At 38.4% G+C, this 22,221-nt stretch overlaps 2 protein-coding genes across 6 annotated transcripts in view; one reads left to right on the top strand and one right to left on the bottom strand.

Annotated features, from left to right (window-relative positions):
* Positions 1 to 11,700, bottom strand: part of rassf6 (Ras association domain family member 6) — a 12,430-nt gene extending 730 nt beyond the window's left edge. The window contains exons 1-11 of one of the 5 annotated variants that reach the window (XM_005729199.2): positions 11,557 to 11,700; positions 6,816 to 6,942; positions 6,003 to 6,077; positions 5,746 to 5,824; positions 3,394 to 3,554; positions 2,880 to 2,971; positions 2,427 to 2,626; positions 2,241 to 2,342; positions 717 to 768; positions 509 to 627; positions 268 to 365 (exon numbers count right to left, since the gene is read on the bottom strand). In XM_005729199.2, coding sequence (XP_005729256.1) covers positions 268 to 365; positions 509 to 627; positions 717 to 768; positions 2,241 to 2,342; positions 2,427 to 2,626; positions 2,880 to 2,971; positions 3,394 to 3,554; positions 5,746 to 5,824; positions 6,003 to 6,061 — 962 coding nt within the window. In that variant the 5' untranslated portion in view covers positions 6,062 to 6,077; positions 6,816 to 6,942; positions 11,557 to 11,700. Of the gene's footprint in view, positions 1 to 267; positions 366 to 508; positions 628 to 716; positions 769 to 2,240; positions 2,343 to 2,426; positions 2,627 to 2,879; positions 2,972 to 3,393; positions 3,555 to 5,745; positions 5,825 to 6,002; positions 6,078 to 6,361; positions 6,456 to 6,815; positions 6,943 to 11,556 lie in introns of those variants that run through there. The other 4 variants (XM_005729201.2, XM_005729202.2, XM_005729200.2 and 1 more) reach the window with 4 other exon arrangements.
* A 2,487-nt stretch (positions 11,701 to 14,187) lies between these two features.
* The window catches only part of musk (muscle, skeletal, receptor tyrosine kinase), a 31,282-nt gene continuing 23,248 nt past the window's right edge, over positions 14,188 to 22,221 (top strand). Inside the window, exons 1-6 of the mRNA XM_005729198.1 lie at positions 14,188 to 14,449; positions 19,042 to 19,168; positions 19,325 to 19,476; positions 19,628 to 19,755; positions 20,064 to 20,205; positions 20,287 to 20,411. Coding sequence (XP_005729255.1) covers positions 14,335 to 14,449; positions 19,042 to 19,168; positions 19,325 to 19,476; positions 19,628 to 19,755; positions 20,064 to 20,205; positions 20,287 to 20,411 — 789 coding nt within the window. The 5' untranslated portion in view covers positions 14,188 to 14,334. The remainder of the gene's footprint in view (positions 14,450 to 19,041; positions 19,169 to 19,324; positions 19,477 to 19,627; positions 19,756 to 20,063; positions 20,206 to 20,286; positions 20,412 to 22,221) is intronic.

Below are 22,221 nucleotides of genomic sequence, written 5' to 3'. Positions count from 1 at the left end.
AGAGATACAGACACCATAAGCAAAAAGTAAATGAGAAAGTTTAAATATTGGCGCCACCACCTGACCTCAAACGTTACTACAGTTTTTATACTGGTGAATGTTGGTTATGCACATCTTTTTGACTGGTGTAAAGGAAGATGTAGTCATGCATAAGTGGTAAAACACGCACCGTTAGGCTCTTTATTTATATTCTCTATTTTCAAAACTTAATTGCACTTGTGAGAAAGCATTTCAAGAGCGTTTAAGCAAATAAAATTGTATACTAACTTGTTCTCAATCGTTTGTATCTCTCTGTTCTCCTCGTCTTTGAGTTTCTGTAAAACTTTTTCAAGGATTGGAAGCTCTAAGTTCAGATATTGAGCTACCTGCAAAGAAAAATATGTTACCATATAGTTTGCAACAAATAAAAAAGCAGAAAACTCCTTATTAGAAGTAAATGAAGGTACCTTAAAACACTTAAAGGGTAACATTATGTTACCATAAGTTAAGGCATGGCTACTACACTCACATCATCACTAACTTCCTCTTCATCTGCATCCATCAAAAAAATCTTCATGATGTCATCAGAGGGTCCCTGCAGTGTGCGCTCCCATAACGGCTGGTCTGTGTTACTCAGCTTCCTTTTTTCTGGACAAAGCACACAAGTGCCACATTGGTGCAGCATTTTCTTGTGCTATGTCTAATTATTGCATTTCTTGTGGAAAAGATGAACCCACCTCCACTTTGATGAAGACAGTAGAGAGCAAATTCCTGGGGATCGTTCTGTATCTGATGAACATACAGCCAAAGAAATATATAAATATATACATATTTTTTTTTGGATGAAGTTATTATGGTTTGATGAATTCTGACTATACATTATTTACATCCCATGCTTAATCCATGAGGTTTAATAAGATATTTGCAACCCTGAGAGCAACCCATTATTTCACAAATGTTTGTAGAAGAACTCTATGTGCCTAGTGACTGGATTTTTCCCACCAGAGGCCCTGGAAGTGATTGGACCACCTGGATTCAGTGATTGATATGGGTGACTAAATACATTTGCCAATATAATGTACCTCCCTCCCTAAACAGTGCTGTGATTTCTTTTTTTTGACTCCTTCCTAATTTCTTGGATTTTTGCATATTTGTCACACTCATTTATTTCAGATCATCAAGCAAATTTTAATATTCATTTGTGTTCATAATTTTCATTTAAGGGTAACCTGAGCAAATATAAACTACAATTTTTAGATCATGATTTCATTTTTTTAAGGGACAAAAGCTATCCAAACCTCTCCTTCAGGAATTCATGATTCCGTTAATTACAAGAAGTAATCCAGGTCCTAGAGCAGCAAAGACCTGGAGTTGCTCTGTTGCTCTGTGCTCTGTAGTTGCTCTGTGAGTAACTACAGAGCATCGCACTATCACCATTGTCTGTTGGTATAATGTTCTTTTTTGATGTAACAGGATATAAAGCTGGTTCTTTTGTTATGCCCCGAATGAGTTCATGTTGTAAGTTTTGTAGGGCGGCCAGTCCTGGGAAGTTTCCCCAGTGTTCCAAGTTTTCTCCCTTTGTGGATAATGGCTATCACCTTGTTTCACTGGAATCCCAAAGCCTTAGAAATGGCTTTGTAACCCTTTCCATACTGAGATGTCACTGACTTTGTTTCCTATCTGTTCTCAAGTAAGTTAGGTTTAGGCAATGTGTGTCGCTTTCCGAGCTCCTTTAGCCCGTTTAAATTTTCTCAGACAGGTTCTATTTAAGCGATTACCTGATTCAACATGTCTGACAGTAATGAGGCCTGGGTGTGGCTGCTGAAAATGAACATGAGCATTCAAAAAAAATAAATAAAAAATTAATGATTTAACAAGAGGGGACAATGCAGAGATATGTTTGGGTTGCTGTTTTTTCCCTCCTGAATAAATGAAATCATCATTTAAAAACTGCATTTTGTATTTAAAGGTACAGTGTGTAAGTTATTTGTGACCTTTGAATGAAAAGTTATGAGGTGCATTATATGTGTGCCTGGTCTCTAGTCACATGCATAAAAGGATGGACTGGTGATACCCATGTTGGACACTGTATTCAAGATAGCCTCAACATCGCAACATCCACAAATGGTGCCCACAACCTCATAAACTTACTGTACCTTTAAAAACTCAAGAAGGTGAAAATCCTTTTTTTCACAGCACTTGCATGTACACAAAATAAATTACAACAATTTTTTGTACCAGCCCTCTGGCACCAAACTTACCTTGAACTTGTGCAGCAGCTGTTCAATGACTTGGTTTGTGGTCATTCTGCTAGAGATACGAACTTTAGTTGGTGTACCAAAGCACGGAGTGAAGATCGAGGTCTGTGGAACAGAGTGAAACAACACTGACCTTAAACTCATGATGAAGAAATCAAGCCCTGAGGGCAGTTTTAAGCAGAAACCCACTTTGTAATTGTAGAAGTGGCCATTGATTGAAAAGCGATGCTGCCTTTCTTTTTCTCTTTGAGCTGCTGACTTTCCTGTGCTCCTCCTTCTTTTAACCAGTGAGGCATCACTCATACAGCGGAACAGGTTGGACTCTGCTTCCTGTTCTGGATTCTTCTGCTTTGGAGGGCGCAGGGTTGAGGTCTCATAAACAGGTGGTCCTTTAGATTGTGCAAACACCCCCAGAGAAAAAAGGTTCACATTCAACATATGGTGTAACTACAATAAACAAGACAGTTTTAAATGTGTGTAAACAAGTAGACATAACATTCAACTAAAGCTAACAATAAGATTTGATGATAATCCATAAGCTAAGATTTTATGTCCAACAATATCTATAATATACTCTAATTTAATGGTTAAGATAGCATTTTTGAGAAATGACAGAGATAGTGAAGAGAAAAAAGCGTTCACCTGGTAAAGGGTTTTTGATTGTTTCCTGTGGTGTCTCAACCATCTCATCTATCTGGTGAAGGTCAACATATTCTCCCCATCGTGACATTCCTCTGAAAGAAAGATTGACTATGAAAACAAAACCTGAAACACTTTAGCTATATAACTACTGTAGTCATGCAGTAGGGTCGCATGTGAGCTGAAGCCTAGTCCAGCTACCACTGGTTGAGATGCAGGGTACACCTTGGACAGGTTGCCAATCTTAAGAGACAGACAACCAGTCGCACTCACTTTCACACCTATGGCCAAGTTAGAGTCACCAATTAACTTGACCGCACCAATTGCATGTCTTTGGACTGTGGAAGAAGCTGGAGTACCTCGGGAGAACCCATGCAGACGCAGGGAGCTCATGCAAAGCCCGCGGTCAGATGGTGGAGGCAAACTCAGGATCTTCTTGCTGTGAGGCAATGGTGGCAACCACAGAGCCACTGTTTCCCACCAGTACTAAAAATATTGTACAAAATTTGATTTTAACCTCTTGCTTTCCAGTGGGCTGACTGGACTGGTGGGATCTGGAGAGGTCTTAGGAACAAATGGAAACATTTGCTTGTCATCCTGTATTTTCAGCCTGATTGGTCTCCGTACTCCCCAGCAGATATTCAGCATGCCTTCCACCACCACCGTGCCATCTGCTTCCTGTTACAGAAACACATACACAGACATGTTAAAACAAGCTTCACTATTAGCTATATGGCTAGATACAGTCCCAATCAAAAGTTTAAGACCACATGCCTTTAAAAGGCCAAATCTGTACAAAAATGTGGATTTTCCGTCAGGTAGTCACACTGTCATGTTGTTCTGATGGCAAAGGAAAAAAAACTTTCCCTTTTTGAACATGGTCGGGTTGTTGAACTGCATAAGCAGGGTCTCTCGCAGCGTTCCATCACTGCCGAGTTGGGACGCAGTAAGACAGTCATTTGGAATTTCCTAAGTGATCCTGAGGGTTATGGAACAAAAAACTCAAGTGGAAGACCCCAAAATTTCACCAGCACGGAGTTGGAGAATTCAATTGGCTGTCCGTCAAGACACTGGACGATCCTTGACCCAAATTAAGGCCATTACAGGTGCCGACTGCAGCCCGATAACCATCAGATAGCATCTGAAACTGAAGGGCTTCACAAACAGAAAAGGTCTTCAAAGGTCTCGTCTCCTTGAAAGCCACAGAACTGACTGTTTGGACTTTGCAAAAGAGAACCAAACATGGGACATTGAAAGGTCGAAGAAAGTTTTATTCTCTGATGAGAAAAAGTGTAACCTTGATGGTCTTGATGGTTTCCAACATTAGTGGCATGACAAGCAGATCCCACCTGAGATGTTTTTCTATACGCCATAGTGGAAGGGGCATCGTAACGTCTGGAGTGCTTTTTCCTTCAGTGGAACAATGGAGCTTCAGGAGATGCAGGGGTGTCAAACGGCTGCTGACCATATCCAGATGCTGCAGAGAGCATCCCTCATGGCCTCGACTGGACAACGCTACAGTACACAACACCCACAGGACAAGGACTTCTTCCAGGAGAATAACATCACTCTTTGGACCATCCTATGTGTTTCCCTGATCTAAATCCAGTTGAGAACCTTTGGGGATGGATGGCAAGGGAAGTTTATAAAATTGGACAGCAGTTCCAGACAATAGATGCCCTTCATGCAGCTGTCTTCACCACTTGGAGAAATGTTCCCACTCACCTCAAGGAAATGCTTGCATCAAGCATACCACAACAATTTTTTGAAGTGATCAACAATAACGGTGGAGCTATTCGATACTGAGTTCATGTTTGAAACTTTGATTTCTGTTTTGGTGGGGTTTACAGGTTTGTTTTGGGGAGGTTTGGTCCTAAACTTTTGATCAACTCTAAAACAGCCTTTTTCAGTGGGAACCTTGAAACCTAGTTAAGATCCAACTATTCAAAATTTTTCAACTATGCCATTTTTCAAGTGGTCTTAAACTTTTGATCGGGACTGCATATAGCTATAAAGTTGGAGACTGCATGAGACAACAGAATTATCAAAATTACAGCTCTATCATTATGTCATGGGGGAATCTAATGGATTATAATTGGTTATTATTTAATGATCTATGAAACAAACAAGCAAATAATAAATAAATATAAAAAATAGGCTTATTCTACAAGCAAATGCAATACGCAGTAAGAGCAGCAAGTACAAATGGGTGCTTTGTTTTAGGTCTATAAATTAAAGTTTATAGAATAATAACACTGTTTTAAATTTGTTCACTGTGAACAGGAAAACAGAAAACCAAGGAATAAATTTGTGCATAGGAATCTATATTTAATACTGATGCTCAATGGGGAAACACGGAGAAACTACTTGAACTTTAGGCCCACCTGCTTTCTGTGCAAAGAAGTCTGGGAGATCTTCCAGGAATGGTGACGCTATTTTCAGGAAAAACTGGCTAGTAGGTGGTGGTTAAATACCTGTTGATCTATGATGTGGAACATAACCTGCTCCTGAGCAGGTTAGGCTAGCAGTGTAAGCTACAATCTACACCTGTAAGAAGTGATCCACCTTCACAGTACTAAAAACCCAGGATTAACACTGAAGTACAGGCCTCGGGTCTGCAGTCTATTGGCTACCACAGACAAGGACAATCTTTTTCTGTCAGAGTAGTGTGAGAGAACCCACACACATGCAAACTCCACACAGACAGGCCTAAACAGGCAGGTGCATTTGACCCCAGGAAGCCAAAGCACTAACCATTGAATCATGGTGCTTTTGTATATTATCTATTACTTAACTAACTAGCAATGTGAATATCCCAAGAATTGGGAAACAAAAGGGAAACCTATTTCAAATTCTTATTAAATCATACCTGAGCGTAAGTGAGGCGAAGTTGAGTCTGGTCCTTCAGGAAGCAGTTGTAGGTATTAAACAGGGAGAGAAACTCCGCTCTAAAATTAATAAAAAACTAAATGCAAGGTTTTGCACAGCACAGCCCGACAATGTTCAGGTCATATTTATTAGTTTATTATTTTATATGTTGCATTCTTTGTCAGATTATTTGGAACCACTTAAGGGAACATGAAATACAGAATGCATAAATGACATTTAGTATACAAAGTAACTCACCTGGACAGTGTTCGCCCATTCCCTGCCTTGATGACTGGGAGGAGAGCTGCTTCATTCATGTCTGGTCATCTACTGCTGTGAAAACAAACAAACAATTTTATAAAGTTAATGAAAACTTTATAAAAAAAAACCCTCAAACATATACGTGTAAGCTTGCGTGTAAAATCAGGTGACTAACACCAGATGCTGCCAACTTGTTGAACAGTATTGCGTAGTAGTGCATATGGCTCCATAAAAATAGTTAACCAGCATTATGAGCAACTTGAGCAAGGAAAGACACTGGGAGCTACAGTGCACTTCTATAATCCTCAACCAGCTGTCAGTGTTTCTAAGAACAAATTAAATAAAACGAGTCTTACCTCCTCTAACATGGTGAGTCAGAGCTATCCTCTCTTCTCACTGTCTTTGTGTCTGCCTCTTTCTTCCTTCTGTGCTTTAAATATCTCTTTCCAGTCTCTCTGTCTCTCTCTCTGATGTGTTATATTTATCCCTCTCTCTTTCTCTTGCTCTCTCTCTCTCTCTAACATGCCTTCACTCTTTTACTTTCTTTTTTGTGCTCGTCTCTAAGAGATTTTATAGCAGCACTCCACCCAGCAACCCGTGATGACAGTGTAGACCTAACCATTTGTTTATTCTTTGGTCAGAGACGCCGAAGTCTGTGACCGACAAAGAGGACTGCTGGAATATTCATGTTGCCTCATTCAAAAAACAAAAAAGCAAAAACTTCTTTCTCCTGTTATTTTCTGGAATCCTGCAAAAACTCCCAGCAGTCTGAAAACAGCAGTCATATATGCCTATTTCTTTCATTCTTACCGGTTTTCTCTGCCTCAGCCTGTTTGCTGGTAAGTAATATCTCAGTTATTCAGCAGCTGTCATACCAGAAGCCACGGCACTCCTCTTTCTGACTGACTGTTTCCTCTTGCACAGGGAGATGTGCCAGCTACAACAATAACAATAACAAAACTTTAAGCACGCAGTTTCTACAGAAAACGTTGGTATTTGTATCTCATGTGCACATGAAGATTTGACTGAATCTGGCAACAAACTTTAATGTAAAACTGCATTTAGGCACTGTAACAGTAAAGCACAATGTACAATCCCTAATATATCAAAGAATCAGTAAAGACTCTTTTTTTACTCTTTTCTGATAGAAAACACTATGTTTAAGAATAATAATAATAAGAAGAATAACTTTATTTATCCCGAGGGAAATTCTTTTGTCATGTATATGCTCAAAGCAGCAGGAGAGACAGAGGAACAGATGAATAAGACATGAGATATACAATATATACAATAAGAATAGTAGTGTACAGTAATATACAGTAGGATAGTGCAAGACATAGTATCAGATAACTCTAACAAGTAATATATATAACTATATCCTTGTGTTCTGAGGGCCTCTGGATGTCTGGAGTTTTGATCTCCTCCATACCTGCTTCATGCCGTGGAGGACGGGGCTGTGGCCCCCCCACACCCTCTAGCAGATCATTACATGAAGGAACCTTTTAAAACAAAACAAGCGCGTCCATGCTCACAGGTGTACACACGGGTGATCACACCCACAAACTACACCCTTTTTGGCTCCTACCTCAAAGCACACTGTGTTCTGTTGATCTTATGTGCTGCACAATAATGTTTAATATTTAGTATTTACTGTCATATTCCCATATATCATTGTGATGTTGTTTATTCTATTACTCTTGTTCTCTTCTGCTTGTTTTCTTTTTTCTTTCTCAACAGGTGATCCAGGTGATCGATAGATGCATTTTCTTTTTCTTTTTTCTCTGCCCGTTCTGTTGGTTTTTGTCTTTTGCCCTTCTCCCGCGTCCCTCTTCTCAGCTGTTTCTCTTTCCCTCTTTCTTTCTCCCCTTCTTTCCCCCAGTCAAGTCTGTCCCATATTCAGTAAGTGAAAATAAAATAAACAATAAAAGGTGAATCAAATGGACCATTACGGCAAGGCTGGGATGGTCAATTTGGTAAAGTAAATCCGTTGGGCATCTTTCTTTGCCTTTAGACAATAATTCTGATGGCAAAAGAGCCAAACGGGACAGGCAAAAAAACCAAAAAAACAAAACTATATCCTGGTGAATAAATAACTTAACTATCAATGCTGGCGATTCTAGAAAGTGACAGTATTGTGCAATAGAATAAAGGGAGTACCAGCGTATGATGGGGGGATGAAACAAATATTCAATAAGGTACTGTTGGGTAATATTGCACGGTCTGGAAGGGAACAGAATAACATTGGTAATCGTCTCAGGAAAATCACCTACAGAGTGAGGAAGAGTTATTCTTATTGCCCCGGTACAAAGGATTTACTATGGCGGTCAGTTCTGCATTTCAGGGCAATGAGTCTTTTGCTGCGTTTGTTCCGATGGTCCATCATGGGGGCGTTCAGGGGTGGGAGGGGTTGTCCATGATAGAAACAAGCTTTTTTAGCATTCTCCTTTCAGACACCTCCTCCAGGTTCTCAAGTCTGACACCCAGGACAGAACCAGCCTTTCTAATCAGTTTGTTCAGCCTGTTGGCATCAGCTGTCTTCACCCCACTTCCCCAGCACACAGCTGCAAAGAACACGACGCTCTCCAACACCGAGTGGTAGAACATGGTCAGCATTTTCCTACCAACATTGAAGGACCTGAGTTGCCTCAGTAGGAAAAGCCGACTCTGCCCTTTTTTGAAGATAGCATTGGTGTTCTTGGTCCAGTCCAGTTTACTATCCAAGTGTACCCCCAGGTACCGGTAGTCCTCAACTATCTCCACATCAGCCCCTCTGATGGTGACAGGGTTAGGAGGAGGAGCCTGCTTCCTAAAGTTCATAATCAGTTCCTTTGTCTTTGTGATGTTAAGTAGGTTGTTTATAACCGTGTGCTACTACTACTACAACTCCTCCTCCTACTAATTACAATAATAATGGTTATCATAATGATAGAAGCTTGGAGTTAGAGTTCATTTGAAAATCCAGGGTCTATGTAACAACTCCCAGGTGGGCATGTTTGTGTGAATGAAGTACTAAAGTACATGGCACAGAGCAAATGTAATTTTATAATAATGTTTGCTGAAATTGTTTTTAAAAAAAGTATTATCACGCTCATCATGCTGACTCCAGCTTACGAGTTTGAGTTAACTCCAGCAGTTTGTATGTTTTCCCTCTTAAACATGCAGAGTTTAGGGTTTCCAACAAAGTTTAATCAGCAACTCTTTTTAGAATGTATAAATTGCCTATTAAGATTAATACGTGTTTCATTTTTTAAATCTAATAACGCTCATTTTTGAGAACATCATCTCACCTAAGAGATTTAGCCATTACAAGCATAGTAATTTATTTTTTACTGAGAGTGAAAATCGCAAGAACAAATATAACCGTGTTGAACTATTATAAGCATTAATCATTGTCTTCACTTGTTTCACAAAAAAACATTTAAATTAAATCTTAAAGCAAAAAACAAAAAAACAAAAACTTGCCTATTGCAAACTAGTTTGTGCATTCAAAGCATTGGTAAGTCACGTGCCTTTCTAATCTTATCATCCCACCACCCCACTTATGGGCTCTGTTTTAATCTTAGCTCTCAGTTAGTTTAATCTCAGTTTGCGCGGTATAAAAATATTCTTATTTGTTTATTTTTAGATTTTTTCCTCGCATTGTGGATATTTGTGCTTGTAGTTACACAGCACAAACAAGCACAGGATGTACTTTCATTTATATATAACCTTTCTGTTCTTTGTGACCACTCAAATCACTTTTAGCTACAAGTTTTGTTTTAACCATTTAAAATTAATATATATATATCACTTTAGTGCAGCTCAAGCAATATCTCATACAAAAGCCCAATTTAGAATTATCAATTAAACTAACAGGTATGTGTTTGGACTGTGAGAGGAAGCCAGAATAACCCAAGTGCTCTGGAATTGGTCAAACATGCAAACTCCACACAGAAAGGCCTAACTGGGTTTTGGACCTCCATAATCCAACTATATTTCAGACCTTGTATCTGTGCCATGGCAATACTTCTCAAGCCACTTTTCAGGCTAAAAGAATGACATTTAGACATTTTGAAGTATTTTATTTTTATATTTAATCTTGAAATGGTCCAAATTTGTCCTGAACAGTATGCAAAGGTTAAATCATTCCAATGGTATTTGCTTTAAGAAATCACAGCACTAATGTGATCGACAAGAACAGTTTCTATAAAAACGTGATACGTGGTAGTAAGCTGCAGAGAATTTAAGCTCTAGCATATAATAATGTGAGCTCTTTCACTGACCTCTTATAAGCCTTTGTAATATAAAGGAAACAACTACTGTATATATACTGAAGAATATAAAGAATGCACAGCAATTTATCACCATTTCACACAGCATCCACATTCACAGTATTATAGTGTATTCACAAACATGTAGTTATTTTAAATAATTTTGTTTTTTGCATTTTGTTACAATGTAGTTATACATTTTTAGAATTAATTCTTCATTTAAAAATATTTTGCATATTATAATCAAAAGTTGACTCTTAAAGTCTATACAAAGCACGCTTTGAGGGTGGACATCCACTGGAAGACAAGTGACCTTTAAAGTTGTAAATCTTGCTTGCAGAAAAAAAAAAAAGAAAAAAAGAAGAAAGAAATCGCCAGCATCAAATGTGACGTTTGAATAGAACCATGGCATATATTTATGTTCTCTCAAGAGGCTAGTGGTGAGTAAAAATCCCGCTGTAGGTGAACACTTTACAGCCCTCTCTCTGCTAATCCGCTAAACAAGCCATCAGGAAATAGATTTATTTATTTATATTTTGAGAGGGCATATGTTCTGATAGCATGCGATAATCACTCGGAAACTTTTACAACTCTTTGGCATATACACTTCACACAATTCAGTGCCACAGTTGACTGCTTCACTTTACTTTTAGTACGATGTTATCTGGAGGTTGAACAGATGATTTTGTGTGTGTATGCAGTAAAAGCCTTTTTCAGATTGTCAGCTGTGGTTCTATAAAAACGGAATGAGGCCAAAGAAAACAAACACACATCCATGTATTTGTTTTACTTCCTTTACTTTACTTTTTGCTCCTCCCCATTTTGCCACTCCTTTCTGTATCTGACTGTCTTCATACATAGCCCTTGCTCTTTGTTTCTCCCTAGATTTGACCTGATTATGTCATTTTAATATACCTTCTGGTTGTTTCTTGCACCTGGGCTGCAAAACTTGACAAACATTGTGACAAAGCTTTGTTCTACTCCAGCCTACAGATAAACTGTGCTGTATCAGGCTACTGTATGACTCGAGTCACATGAGCTCTAGTCTGTGACATTGGTGTCCACCCCATGTGGCCAACATAGAATGAGTATGCTTTTCATACAAATAATATAAAGAATTCAACTATTACAGTCTTTTATTTTCTTAATGTGACTGGCAAGTGTTGCTCAGAAAGAGGTGTAACGCATTTCATTTCCATTTTGTTAAGCCAGACACTCTTTGGTTCTTTTACAGCTGCAAAGAACACCTTAACAGACCAAAGTATAAAGTGAAGATGTGCCAAAAGTAAATTTCCTCTTACCTGACTAGTGTATCTTTTAATCTTCTATCGAATGAAGCAAGTTCACTCCATATTCGAGCTCTCATGTGTGCATAATGTACATGTGTGTTTGTGGTAGGAGGTCCAGAGTACGGTGCATGTGGCAGGAGGTGAGCGTGTGTAGCACCCCACAGCAGCTGGTTAATTATTACAGAACATGTTGAGACAGTGTTCATAGGGAGTGGCTGACTGACACCAGATATGACTCGACTTAACTGTACGTTTGTGCATGCATGCCCGGAGAGAGTGAGAGTGGGGGTTATGCATAACACATTGCATTTGCCTGCTGGGCAATTTTACAAATTACAAATCAACTGAGATTGTAGTGGGATTGGAACACTGTTGATGTTTGTACCATTTGGACTGAACCATCTAGAAAGTCTTCAACATTCTAAATACAGAGTTTATTCACATCCTGCACATTTGTCCTTTTAAAAGTTTAGACCAGGTGTCTTACACTGCCAGGATCAAACATCTACTTTGTTGATGTTCAGGTTACAGCATGTAACACCACAAAATCCTACTAGTCAACATTCAGTATGTTTGCTTTTAAAATAGAACTTGACTCCTTCTTTTTATTAGGTTATAGTTAGGGCTGGATCAGGTGACTCTGAACCTCTTTTAGTTATGCACAGTAGGCCTGGGCTACTGGGGGGTTCCCACGATGCCCTGAGTGTCCTGAGCAGATGACTGCCCCTCCCTGAGCATGCTCCTACTGGAGGTTTCTTCCAGTTAAAACTGAGTTTTTCCTGCCCACTTTCTCCAAGTGCTTGCTCATAGGGGGTCATCTGATTGTTTGGTTTTTGCTGTATTAATGTAAGCTCTTTACCTTAAAGTACACCTTGAGGTAACTGTTGTTGTGATTTGCCATTATATAAATAAAATTGAATTGACCTGAATTGAAAAATGTGACTTTGGAGTTTAATGTAATTTTTTATGTTCTCTCAAAAGAAAACAGAAGTTTTGTTCAACTGTCATAATCTCAAAAGCCTTAGCAATGATCTTTTCAAATAAGCAATTTGTGTCAAATACACATGCATGTGAGCACCAACAAACACATTAAAACAAATACATACATATGAATACAAAATGTAGGGCAGAAACCTGGTAGTACAGCCTATGTAGAGAAAAAAAAGTTAAAAAGTTTACGGTTATCAAAACAATGGACGTCTTTAAAGTATGTTTGCAAACCTCAGTCTGATGCAAATTGGAGCCACTGCTGCGATTCTGTCAGCAGAGGGAGGCAGAGTATTAGTGCAAATATTTAACAGAGACATCTGGTAATACTGAGTCAGAGATTCCAGGCCTATCAGTCTCAGAGGGATCTTGTTATCTTTTTCAGTTTTATCCTGGTTTGATACCAGGTTAAAACCTGATCTCTTTGATGTGTTTGGGTTACTTTGGTGTTGTAACACTTTCATGAAACAATAAAACTGATTAAAAAAAACTGGACTCATTACACTACATACAGCCCAGTTCTGTCAAGCAGCAATGTAAACTAATAAAATCCTGTGCTTTGGCAGAGCAGCAGTTTATATAAGATTTACTGTATACTGTTTACTATATAATAGGCTAATGTACTCTTTGAAATAGCAAAGGGTGAATGGAGCTAGACAATCAACAGATGTGAATTATTTCATCAGACGCAACGTTTACATGGACTGTAAGTTAAGGAATTCTCATATTATAGGCTTTTGCTAATTAGCCAAAAAGCCCATAAGAACAGAATGATAAAACAAAACAAAACAAGAAGGTCACAAACAAGCAATCCTTTGTATTTTACGTTTAATTTAATCCGCTTTATTTATTAATTTTTTGAAACAAACCTCCCTGTGACATCCGTTAGGTCAACAGTTAAACCTACACAGATGACAGACTGAAGCTAGCTGTGTGTGCTGATGGAGTACAATAGTAGAGTGTATCTGAAGCAGAATGGATAAGGAGCAAATGAACTGAAATGCCATTCCTTTCCCAAAATAAAACAGGACGTACAGGCTGGCAGGCAACAGGTGGGCACAAAGGCTTCCTTCTGGAGTGTGTGTGTGTGTGTCAATATATAACAGTAAATGCATGTTAAGTAATGTGCTAAAATAAGCCTGTCTATATATTTTTAAAAATACGTATTTGTAAATTTCTTTATATATTAATATTAATGACTTAGTATTAATATTAAAAGAGGATACATCTGCAGATAAAATATACCTTATTTTTCTTTTGATGGTTGACATGAGCTGACTTTAGTGGCTTTTTGGTTATTTTACTTGTGCATTTAAGGATCACACCTCTGACCACATTTACATGGAGCCATTGGTGCATGAGAAAAAGGGTAGTATGGCAATATAAAGTAATTTGCACTGCATATAAAAAATGTAGAAGTTTCAGAATTTCTGTGTCTTTATGTCTGCCCATACTGACCAAAACCTGTACCTAGTGTCTTATATGAATATGATAAATAAACACTGTTTGTTGATGACTTTAAATGTAGTTAACACACCAGCACTGGAGCCTGTGGAGCTTAGAGCAGAACTACACAACCTGAGTGACTGTACATGAGGACAGCAAGCAGCTGCCGCCGTCAGTTACAAAGTTAAAAGACACACGCGCGCACACACAGATACATACGCAGAGTGATTGAGCTGGTTCTTGCTGAGCGCAGAGCTCATGGCTGTCCCTGGCTAAGACACACGCAGATGCACATAGGAGAGAAACACAACAAGAACATCTCTATATGTACTGGGGGAATCTCACCATAGTCTCATTATGTATCTGCTAGATAATGGTCTGACCAATAATTCTAGAGCAAGGATGACGACTGTGGAACACATTTTGGTCTTTCTGCTGATTTTGATCCCTTCATGTTACAACATGCAGACAGGTAAGTGAGACTCCTACACCAGAGGTCCTTCAAGCATGCCTTTTTAAAGTTTTCTAAAGTGTCTTATTACACTGACGTGGTGAATAATTAGAAGAACATGAAGTTTGAATTAATTATGCATGAAAGCTGCAATGTGCTTGCCAAGTTACAACAGCAATCCTAATAAATGTCACGAAATGTAAACAGAAGAACAAAACGAAAAAAAAAGGATAAACCTTTTAAGACCGTGCCTTTGGATGGGTGCACATGTGTAAGTGAATATAATGTGCAGAAGACAAAGAGAAAGCAGTCTGAGTTTTTCCTGGCACATGTAATCACCTGTTTCCCACTGCACATCCTGCAGGGAAAAGGAGAAGGTGTTTATAGGTCAACATAGTGTAAATGTGATTAAATCTACATCCTTCCTACACTTTGGGATATCCTCTCTGAAGCATATGGTAGGGGTGGTGGGGAACTAGCTATTCCTGCTTCTTCTTCACCACATCTCAGCCTGATTGGGACACCTCCTGCTGAGCCACATTGGGAGGAAACAGCAAACCTGAGCTTGTTGTTGAACCAATAAGGTCAGCTTCAGGGTCATGAGATGCAAGATGGAGATGAAGTCATCGATAATACACTACTACACATTGGAAATTATTTAATGACTACACACATAAAGCTATACATGCTACAAATCGTCTCATAGAAACAGGTGGTGCAGATGCAGTTTCTCTTTGCCTGGTTGGCTATTGTAACAGTCAAGCTACACGGTGGACTGACATGGTGTAGGGTTAGGTTTGACTGTAGGTTTTTCCTGTGGAAGTCATTGATCAGAAGGTTGAATTGATGTGCATAGCTTCTTCCACGTCATTGCAGATCAACTACAGTCAAATAAGAAAAGAAAAGTATTTCTTGAAGATTTGATTTAAACAATATCTACAACACATTAACATCTTAAACTATTCCACTGGATTTACAATAAGTCTTGAGTCACTCCTCATTTTTTTCTTTTGCTTCCAAGGACCCAGACTTTCTTGTACGTTTTAAAGCGGTCTAAAACAAGTTCTCCAAGCTTTCTGAAGGTCTTTCAAATTTTCTCTTTGGACACTGGCTTCTATTTTCTCTTATATACTGTATTTCTGGGATGTTTGTATATATTTCAATAGATCACTGAACCTATTTCCTAAATATAAAGCTAAATATAAAGAAATAAAGGGTGACTCAAGACTTTTGCACAAAAGCGTACAATATTTGAGTTTAAACATCTGTGAAAATTAAATGATCATGGGTGCACTTTTTAAGATCAAGTGACGAGTTTGGCTTGACCACAGTATAACAAACTGTGATGAATATGTAAATGAATATTTAGCAACTTTGGACAGACAAGTGCTATAAAAGTGTTATTATCTTATTACTATTGGTTGTTTTATTTTGTGTTTTGTCAGGCACTGATTAATTGACCAAAGCCAATATGGCTGGCACAGAAATATTGACTTTCATGTCATGCTACGGGTGATCTGTCTTTATTTTCCTGTGTTTGGTTTAATTTGAAATGACTGCGAACCAACTGTGGTGACACATTGCAGCATTGCCTCACAGTAGAAGGTAACTGGTTTGAGTCTCCTGGTCAGCTGGGGCCTTTCTACATGGAGTTTATATGTTTTGTCTGTTACTGACAGTCGAAAAGTAGACTTGATAGTTGGTGGTTGCACAGGTAGCCAGTCCAGGCTTTTTAGTAGCAGAAATCTACACATTAGATTATGGTTTCAATCTGCATCTGTCAAGTTAACAAAATTAGACTTTCAATATGTACACCTTCAGACTCAATGTATAATTGTTAAGTAATTAACTGTCTATTCTCAGAATCAAGATCACTTATTGATTCAAAAGCAGCCTGATTAGTTAAAGAGGCTTTTTAATGTTGCTCAACATGCCTGTGTAACTGAACTAGAATAAACAATGTATCTGGTGCTGCAGACATCTGAGCACCAGATACACCATGAGAACAATGCTATTTTTTTTTTGTTTTGTTCTCATTTGTCCAAAGTAAAAGTCAAAAGCTTCTATCTGGTCTGCACAACAGCATTGAAGTATGCCTGGTTGTGTGTGTGTGGTGTGTGTGTGTGCGTGTGAGAGAAAGAGGATAGTATTTACAATTTATCTCTGAGCATGGAAAAAACCTGGAGGCTAAACTTTTATTCAAGGCAAACTCCAAAGGAACCAAAGGTTATGAGTTACAGGCTGTATGAAAAAAGCACATTTTATGGGGTAAAGATTAGGAAAAGATACATTTTATCAGGACATTTCTTGAATTGCACACACATTTCTAAAGTGCTGCACACTAGCATAAACAAGCTGGTTGCTACTTCTTCAGCCAATCAAGATCAGCATTAACACAGCAACACTAAAAATAATAAAGGAACTTGCTGTTAGTTTGTAAGGGTTTGTAATGCCTATAGCAAAGGCCAGAAGTGATCACTGTAAGTGGCCTTCTCTATTGCAGGCCTTGACAGCCTTGAGTCATTTCTGGTGTCCAAAAAACATTCAGAGATTTTGGAAAAACAAAATCCTCTGCCGGGGTCAGATCCGCAGAGGTTCTCGTTTGCTTTAAGTGGTGAGTCATTTGGCTTCAGTCTTCAGATGTTACCCATCTGTTCAGACATAATATTGGCAATGGAAAGACATTGCAGACAGAAACAAACAGTCTTCTCCAAATTTGCTGCAACTTTAATACAACATAATACTTGAAAAAAAAAATTAAAGTTCTTAAGAGGAAGTGTTTCCTGATATTCAGCCTAGTCCTTAATCCACAACAAGGGTAACAGCAGTTCAACATGTGGTTAATTTCCTTTAATGAGATGGAAAGTTATTTCACCACAGAATTAATTAGGATTGGTTCTCTTGGGACAATGAATGTCCACACAAATTGACAAGACAATACATAGAATAGTTCATTGATACTGAGTTCATAGACCTCCATCTTACTTTGACTTTAGCTACAAATATATCATTTTTCTAAAGACCAAGACTTTTTCAGTACATGAGTATGCTTTATAATAGGTTTTGTTTTCATCAGTCAGTAGGAAGTCACAGCAGCAGTGACCTTGAATTGAGGGTGGGGATGTGGCTGCTTCTCAGCTATGTTATTGTGAAATCTTGGTTTCACCAAAGACAAAACAAGCACAATGCCCTGTAAGCCCTAATCCTATCATTGCTTCTTCTTTCTTCTTCTTCTCTTTCCATGCTCTCACCCTTCCTCTGCTCTCTCCTTTCATCCCTCCACTGGTTTATATTTTTCCTCTTTCTCTTCTTAGTTCGTGCAAAGTTTAAAGCAACCTAACTCTCTGATCTAAATCCTGTGTTTCCATCTCCTTACTTCTCTTTGTCTTTTAAAAGTGTGCTTTTTGTATCTTTCTTTTATACCCACTACCAACTCTCTACTTCTCAATATAATAACCTAGAGCAACAAAACAATGTTGAAAATACAAGCTCAAAATTCCTGCAACTCCCTGTCCGTTATTAAGACGGAGTAGCCAAATAAATATTGATCACATCTTTAGTCTGGATGGATTTACATCACAAGAGATGTGTAATATTTTGCATAGTGTTTGTACACACAATTGGTGACTTATTCACCCTAGTTTTGACAAAGACCATGTGCTGAAATCAGATAGTGGAGAACATTGGGTGCTGTGGGGATAAAGGCTTTCCTTGAATGTTAAATTTCTCTGTTGTCTTTGCTTTAACCTCACCCGACTAACAGCAACCCTCTAAACACTAGATAAAGTTCAGCTTCTATACTGGTCTCTCCTTTTGTGCTATCCTCCCTTCCTCGTCTTAATCCTCCAAAACTAATCAAATCCTAAATGTTAATTCTGACAATAAACATGCTTCTTCTTTTTCTTTCGTTATCTCAAGGTCAAATTCTTCTGCTTACTCAGGTCAAAACTGTGACAAAGCACAAAACCTCTGACCCTGTCTCATTAGTCAGCAGTGTTAGCTGGATCCTCACTGACTAAAACAGATGACTCAGTCCAACAGAAGAATGCCAAGAATGTCAAATAATTTAGCTAAAAAGATGCAGCTGTTGAGACCTCCTTATCACTTATTATAATGTGCTTGAATCATTATATTGCATGCTGAAATAAATGTAAAAAAAGAAAAGAAAAGTGTACAGACTGTAAAATGTCCAATATCTATTTTTGGCTATCAACAGGGCTCCTTATAAAATATGAAAGCTTTTGTAATAGTATTTTAGATTTCTAGACATAGTTTACTTATACGGTATCTAATGACTAACTAATAACTGCCAATATAATTCTAAAATTGCAGTCACCTATAAATGAAAAAATAATTAATTCAAGTTTTGTAGCTTCTGCACCCAAAATCACAGCAAATACAATGTACTATCCTTACAGTTCTTCATTCAGGCTTTAAGGGTAATAACATATAACCAATAAACATTTAACAGTGTATTATGTAGCATAAAACATAATTCAGCGCACTATGTTTATGTATTAACTCAAACACAAACTGCTGCAACTACAACAATAAATAACTTACATATATAAAGAAAAATCTTGATTTTTTTCCTTTGGATCTTTTTTTCGTAGCACCTCGTATCATCACATTATTAGAGACAGTGGACGTTCTACTGGATCACAATGCCACCTTCATCTGTGAGGTGGAGTCACACCCCCCTGCTGAGATCACCTGGACCAAAAATAATCACCAAATTATGTAAGTTTACAGCTTTATTTAAACTACAACAGTGAACTTAATTTTGATCCAGTTTAGAGTTAGGTTGGGGCTGTAGTCTAACCCAGGAGTATTACATATAGAACATATATCCAGTGATCACTTCTTTGCTTTGCACTGTCCTTTTTGTCCCATTAGGTACTATGACACACGGTACCTTACCAAGGAAAAGGGTCAGATGTTAATCATCCCACATGTAAGAGAGTCAGACAATGGGGAGTATTGTTGCCTTGCCAGTAATGGCATTGGAGAACCTGCCAAGAGCTGTGGAGCGCTTCAGCTAAAGATGAGTATGTTTACTTTTTTCCAAGGATGTATGACTGGAGTTTGAGCGAATCTGATCATTAGTTCACATTTTTGAAAAAAATAACTAATACCAAGGCATCATTAAAAGAACACATTCCAAGCCACTGTTCTATGTCTTGTTGGTTTCGTCATCAGAGCCACAGATCAAAAGGCATCCCACCAATCTAACACTACTGGTAGAATCCAAAGCAGTGTTGCCCTGTGTTACCCTTGGCAACCCTAAACCAGATGTCACGTGGCTCAAAGATGATGAGCTTATCAAGGTACAGTTGCTGCAAGTTTTCTAGGTAAAATACATGCAGTTCACTGACTTATGGAGTTAATAATAACTGTCTGAGAGTACCATATACTCATGAGTAATTCATTTTTTTCACTATTTGACCAGAACTGCAAATAGCTGGATAGTTTTCAGGTTTTCAAAACTGCAAGACATTACTTGAAAAGGAAAGTTATCCTTTATGTGTTTTTCAGTTTGCTTTCTTGCATCTCATAGCCTGTGTTGACAAATAGTTGGTAATAAATAATGCTAATATATCATTTCTATTTTTAAAACAAACAATAACTCTTCCAGGTCAATGACCGTGTTACTATTCTCGACTATGGGGCATTGAAAATTCATCACATACAGAAAGAGGATGCAGGACAGTACCGCTGTGTGGCCAGGAATAGCTTTGGTTTGGCCTTTTCAAAGCCTGTCACCATAGAAGTACAAGGTATGTATTTTAATGTAAGCTGTAGCTTGCAGTAAAACCATGTGTGTTTTCTACGCTATTGTTGTTTGTGTGTGCCCTCAGCTCCAGCACGAATCTTGCGGGTTCCAAAGGACAAAAGGGTGGCGTATGGCAGCCAGATTTCCCTAGAATGTAATGCCACTGGAAATCCAGTCCCAACCATTACCTGGCTGGAAAACGGGAATACTGTGAGTACTCAACTTGTGTGTGTGTGTGTGTTTGTGGGTACCTGTACAGCTGCTGATGCTGATATTTTTATAATATATACTGATTTTTTAACAAAAAAAAAATAGAATTTAATCAAAATATCCAGCCAGCTATACATATCCATTCCTTGGCCTCTGTGTGATCCTACCAGGAATATGCTTGTCTCCCCCACAGTGGTTGCAACAGTGGTTGAATTTGGCTCAAATGTCAGTCACACACTGCCAACATAAGAGAAATTCTAGCACGTAGCTAAAATAGTGACACATTGTCAGCTGCATAGCTGTACATAATGGGAAAGCGGCAACAATAATTGATTAAATGTCCAAGCTGTCATGTAAGAGAGAGTGATGTTATGATTACAATTTGTATTCATTATAACCCCATATCAAAAGCAAATTAATAGTTTATTTTCTGCTGTAGGCATAGATATAGAACTACACAAATACTTATTGTCTAAATCCAACACATTATCATTACCCACTTTTTTGACTATAGCTAAAGAGATGACAGTTCACTGGGTAAATGCAAATGCTTACAAGGCACTCTTGGAAACAAATCCGTCCATTGGTTTCAGTTCTCCAGTAAGAATTATAGTATCCAAGTGGGCTTGCCACTTGGATACTATAATACATTTTAATACTATAATATTATGGGGCGATCGTGGCTCAAGAGTTGGGAGTCCGCCTTGTAATCGGAAGGTTGCTGGTTCGAGCCCTGGCTTGGACAGTCTTGGTCGTTGTGTCCTTGTGCAATACACTTCAGCCGTTGCCTACTGGTGGTGGTCAGAGGGCCCGGTGGCGCCAGTGTCCGGCAGCCTCGCCTCTGTCAGTGCGCCCCAGGGTGGCTGTGGCTACAATGTAGCTGCCATCACCAGTGTGTGAATGTGTGTGTGAATGGGTGGATGACTGGATGTGTAAAGCGCTTTGGGGTCCTTAGGGACTAGTAAAGGGCTATATAAATACAGGCCATTTTTTTTCTCTTTTTAGACAAGCTTGCTTGTGTGTAGCTCTGCAAAATAGAAGCGGTTTTATTGATATATGTCCATCTGCTAATGACTGAGTAAATGACACAAAAGTAAAAGGAATACTGTTCAAAGTTTGCAGCTGGGCCTTATTATCACTACACTAGCAAAAAAAAACAACAATCCCAAAACCAAACAAAAAAAACCCCTTACACTGGAAAGCTAAAAAAAACATGGTACTGCTATATTAAGCAGCTACTTCTGCTACTCCTGTACATAAAACAACGAATGATTTAGTAAGAAACTGAACACAAGCTATACTTTAAAGATCAACACTAAATGTGGGTACCTAAGGGTACCCGCAGGTCTGAATATTTTTGTCTTGGCTGTCATACGCAATATTCTATGGTTATAAAAGCAACTGTCCATTATACAGTTTGAGTGAACATAAGGATTCCTCCTTGTTTTTGGGTTGTTGTTTTTTCTTTATTAGAAATGAAATCAGTTAGAGACTGTGCAAAGTAAAAAATTAACATTTAACTTACAATTTTTGAACATATACTAAAGTAGCTTCCACCTTTTCTTTGAGCTTTGCCCGAGACCTACTCATACAGGGAAAAATTTATTTGTGCAATCTTTGTACATGTAGCAACAAAATAATTAGTCATGAAGCAGAGTGAGCATTAGCAAATATACAAACCAGACCTTACCTGAGATTGTATGCATATATATGTAAAATTACACATTTAACCTTTGCTGTCTTTATCTGTCTCTTTCACGCACGCACGCACGCACACACACACACACACACACACACACACACACACACA

Source organism: Pundamilia nyererei, unplaced genomic scaffold (genome assembly GCF_000239375.1).
Source record: "Pundamilia nyererei isolate P.nyererei 1_Seehausen unplaced genomic scaffold, PunNye1.0 scaffold00032, whole genome shotgun sequence".
In the NCBI taxonomy this organism is placed as follows: Eukaryota; Metazoa; Chordata; class Actinopteri; order Cichliformes; family Cichlidae; genus Pundamilia; species Pundamilia nyererei.
Note: the sequence above shows the minus strand (reverse complement) of the source record. Positions and strands in the feature narration are given on the sequence as shown.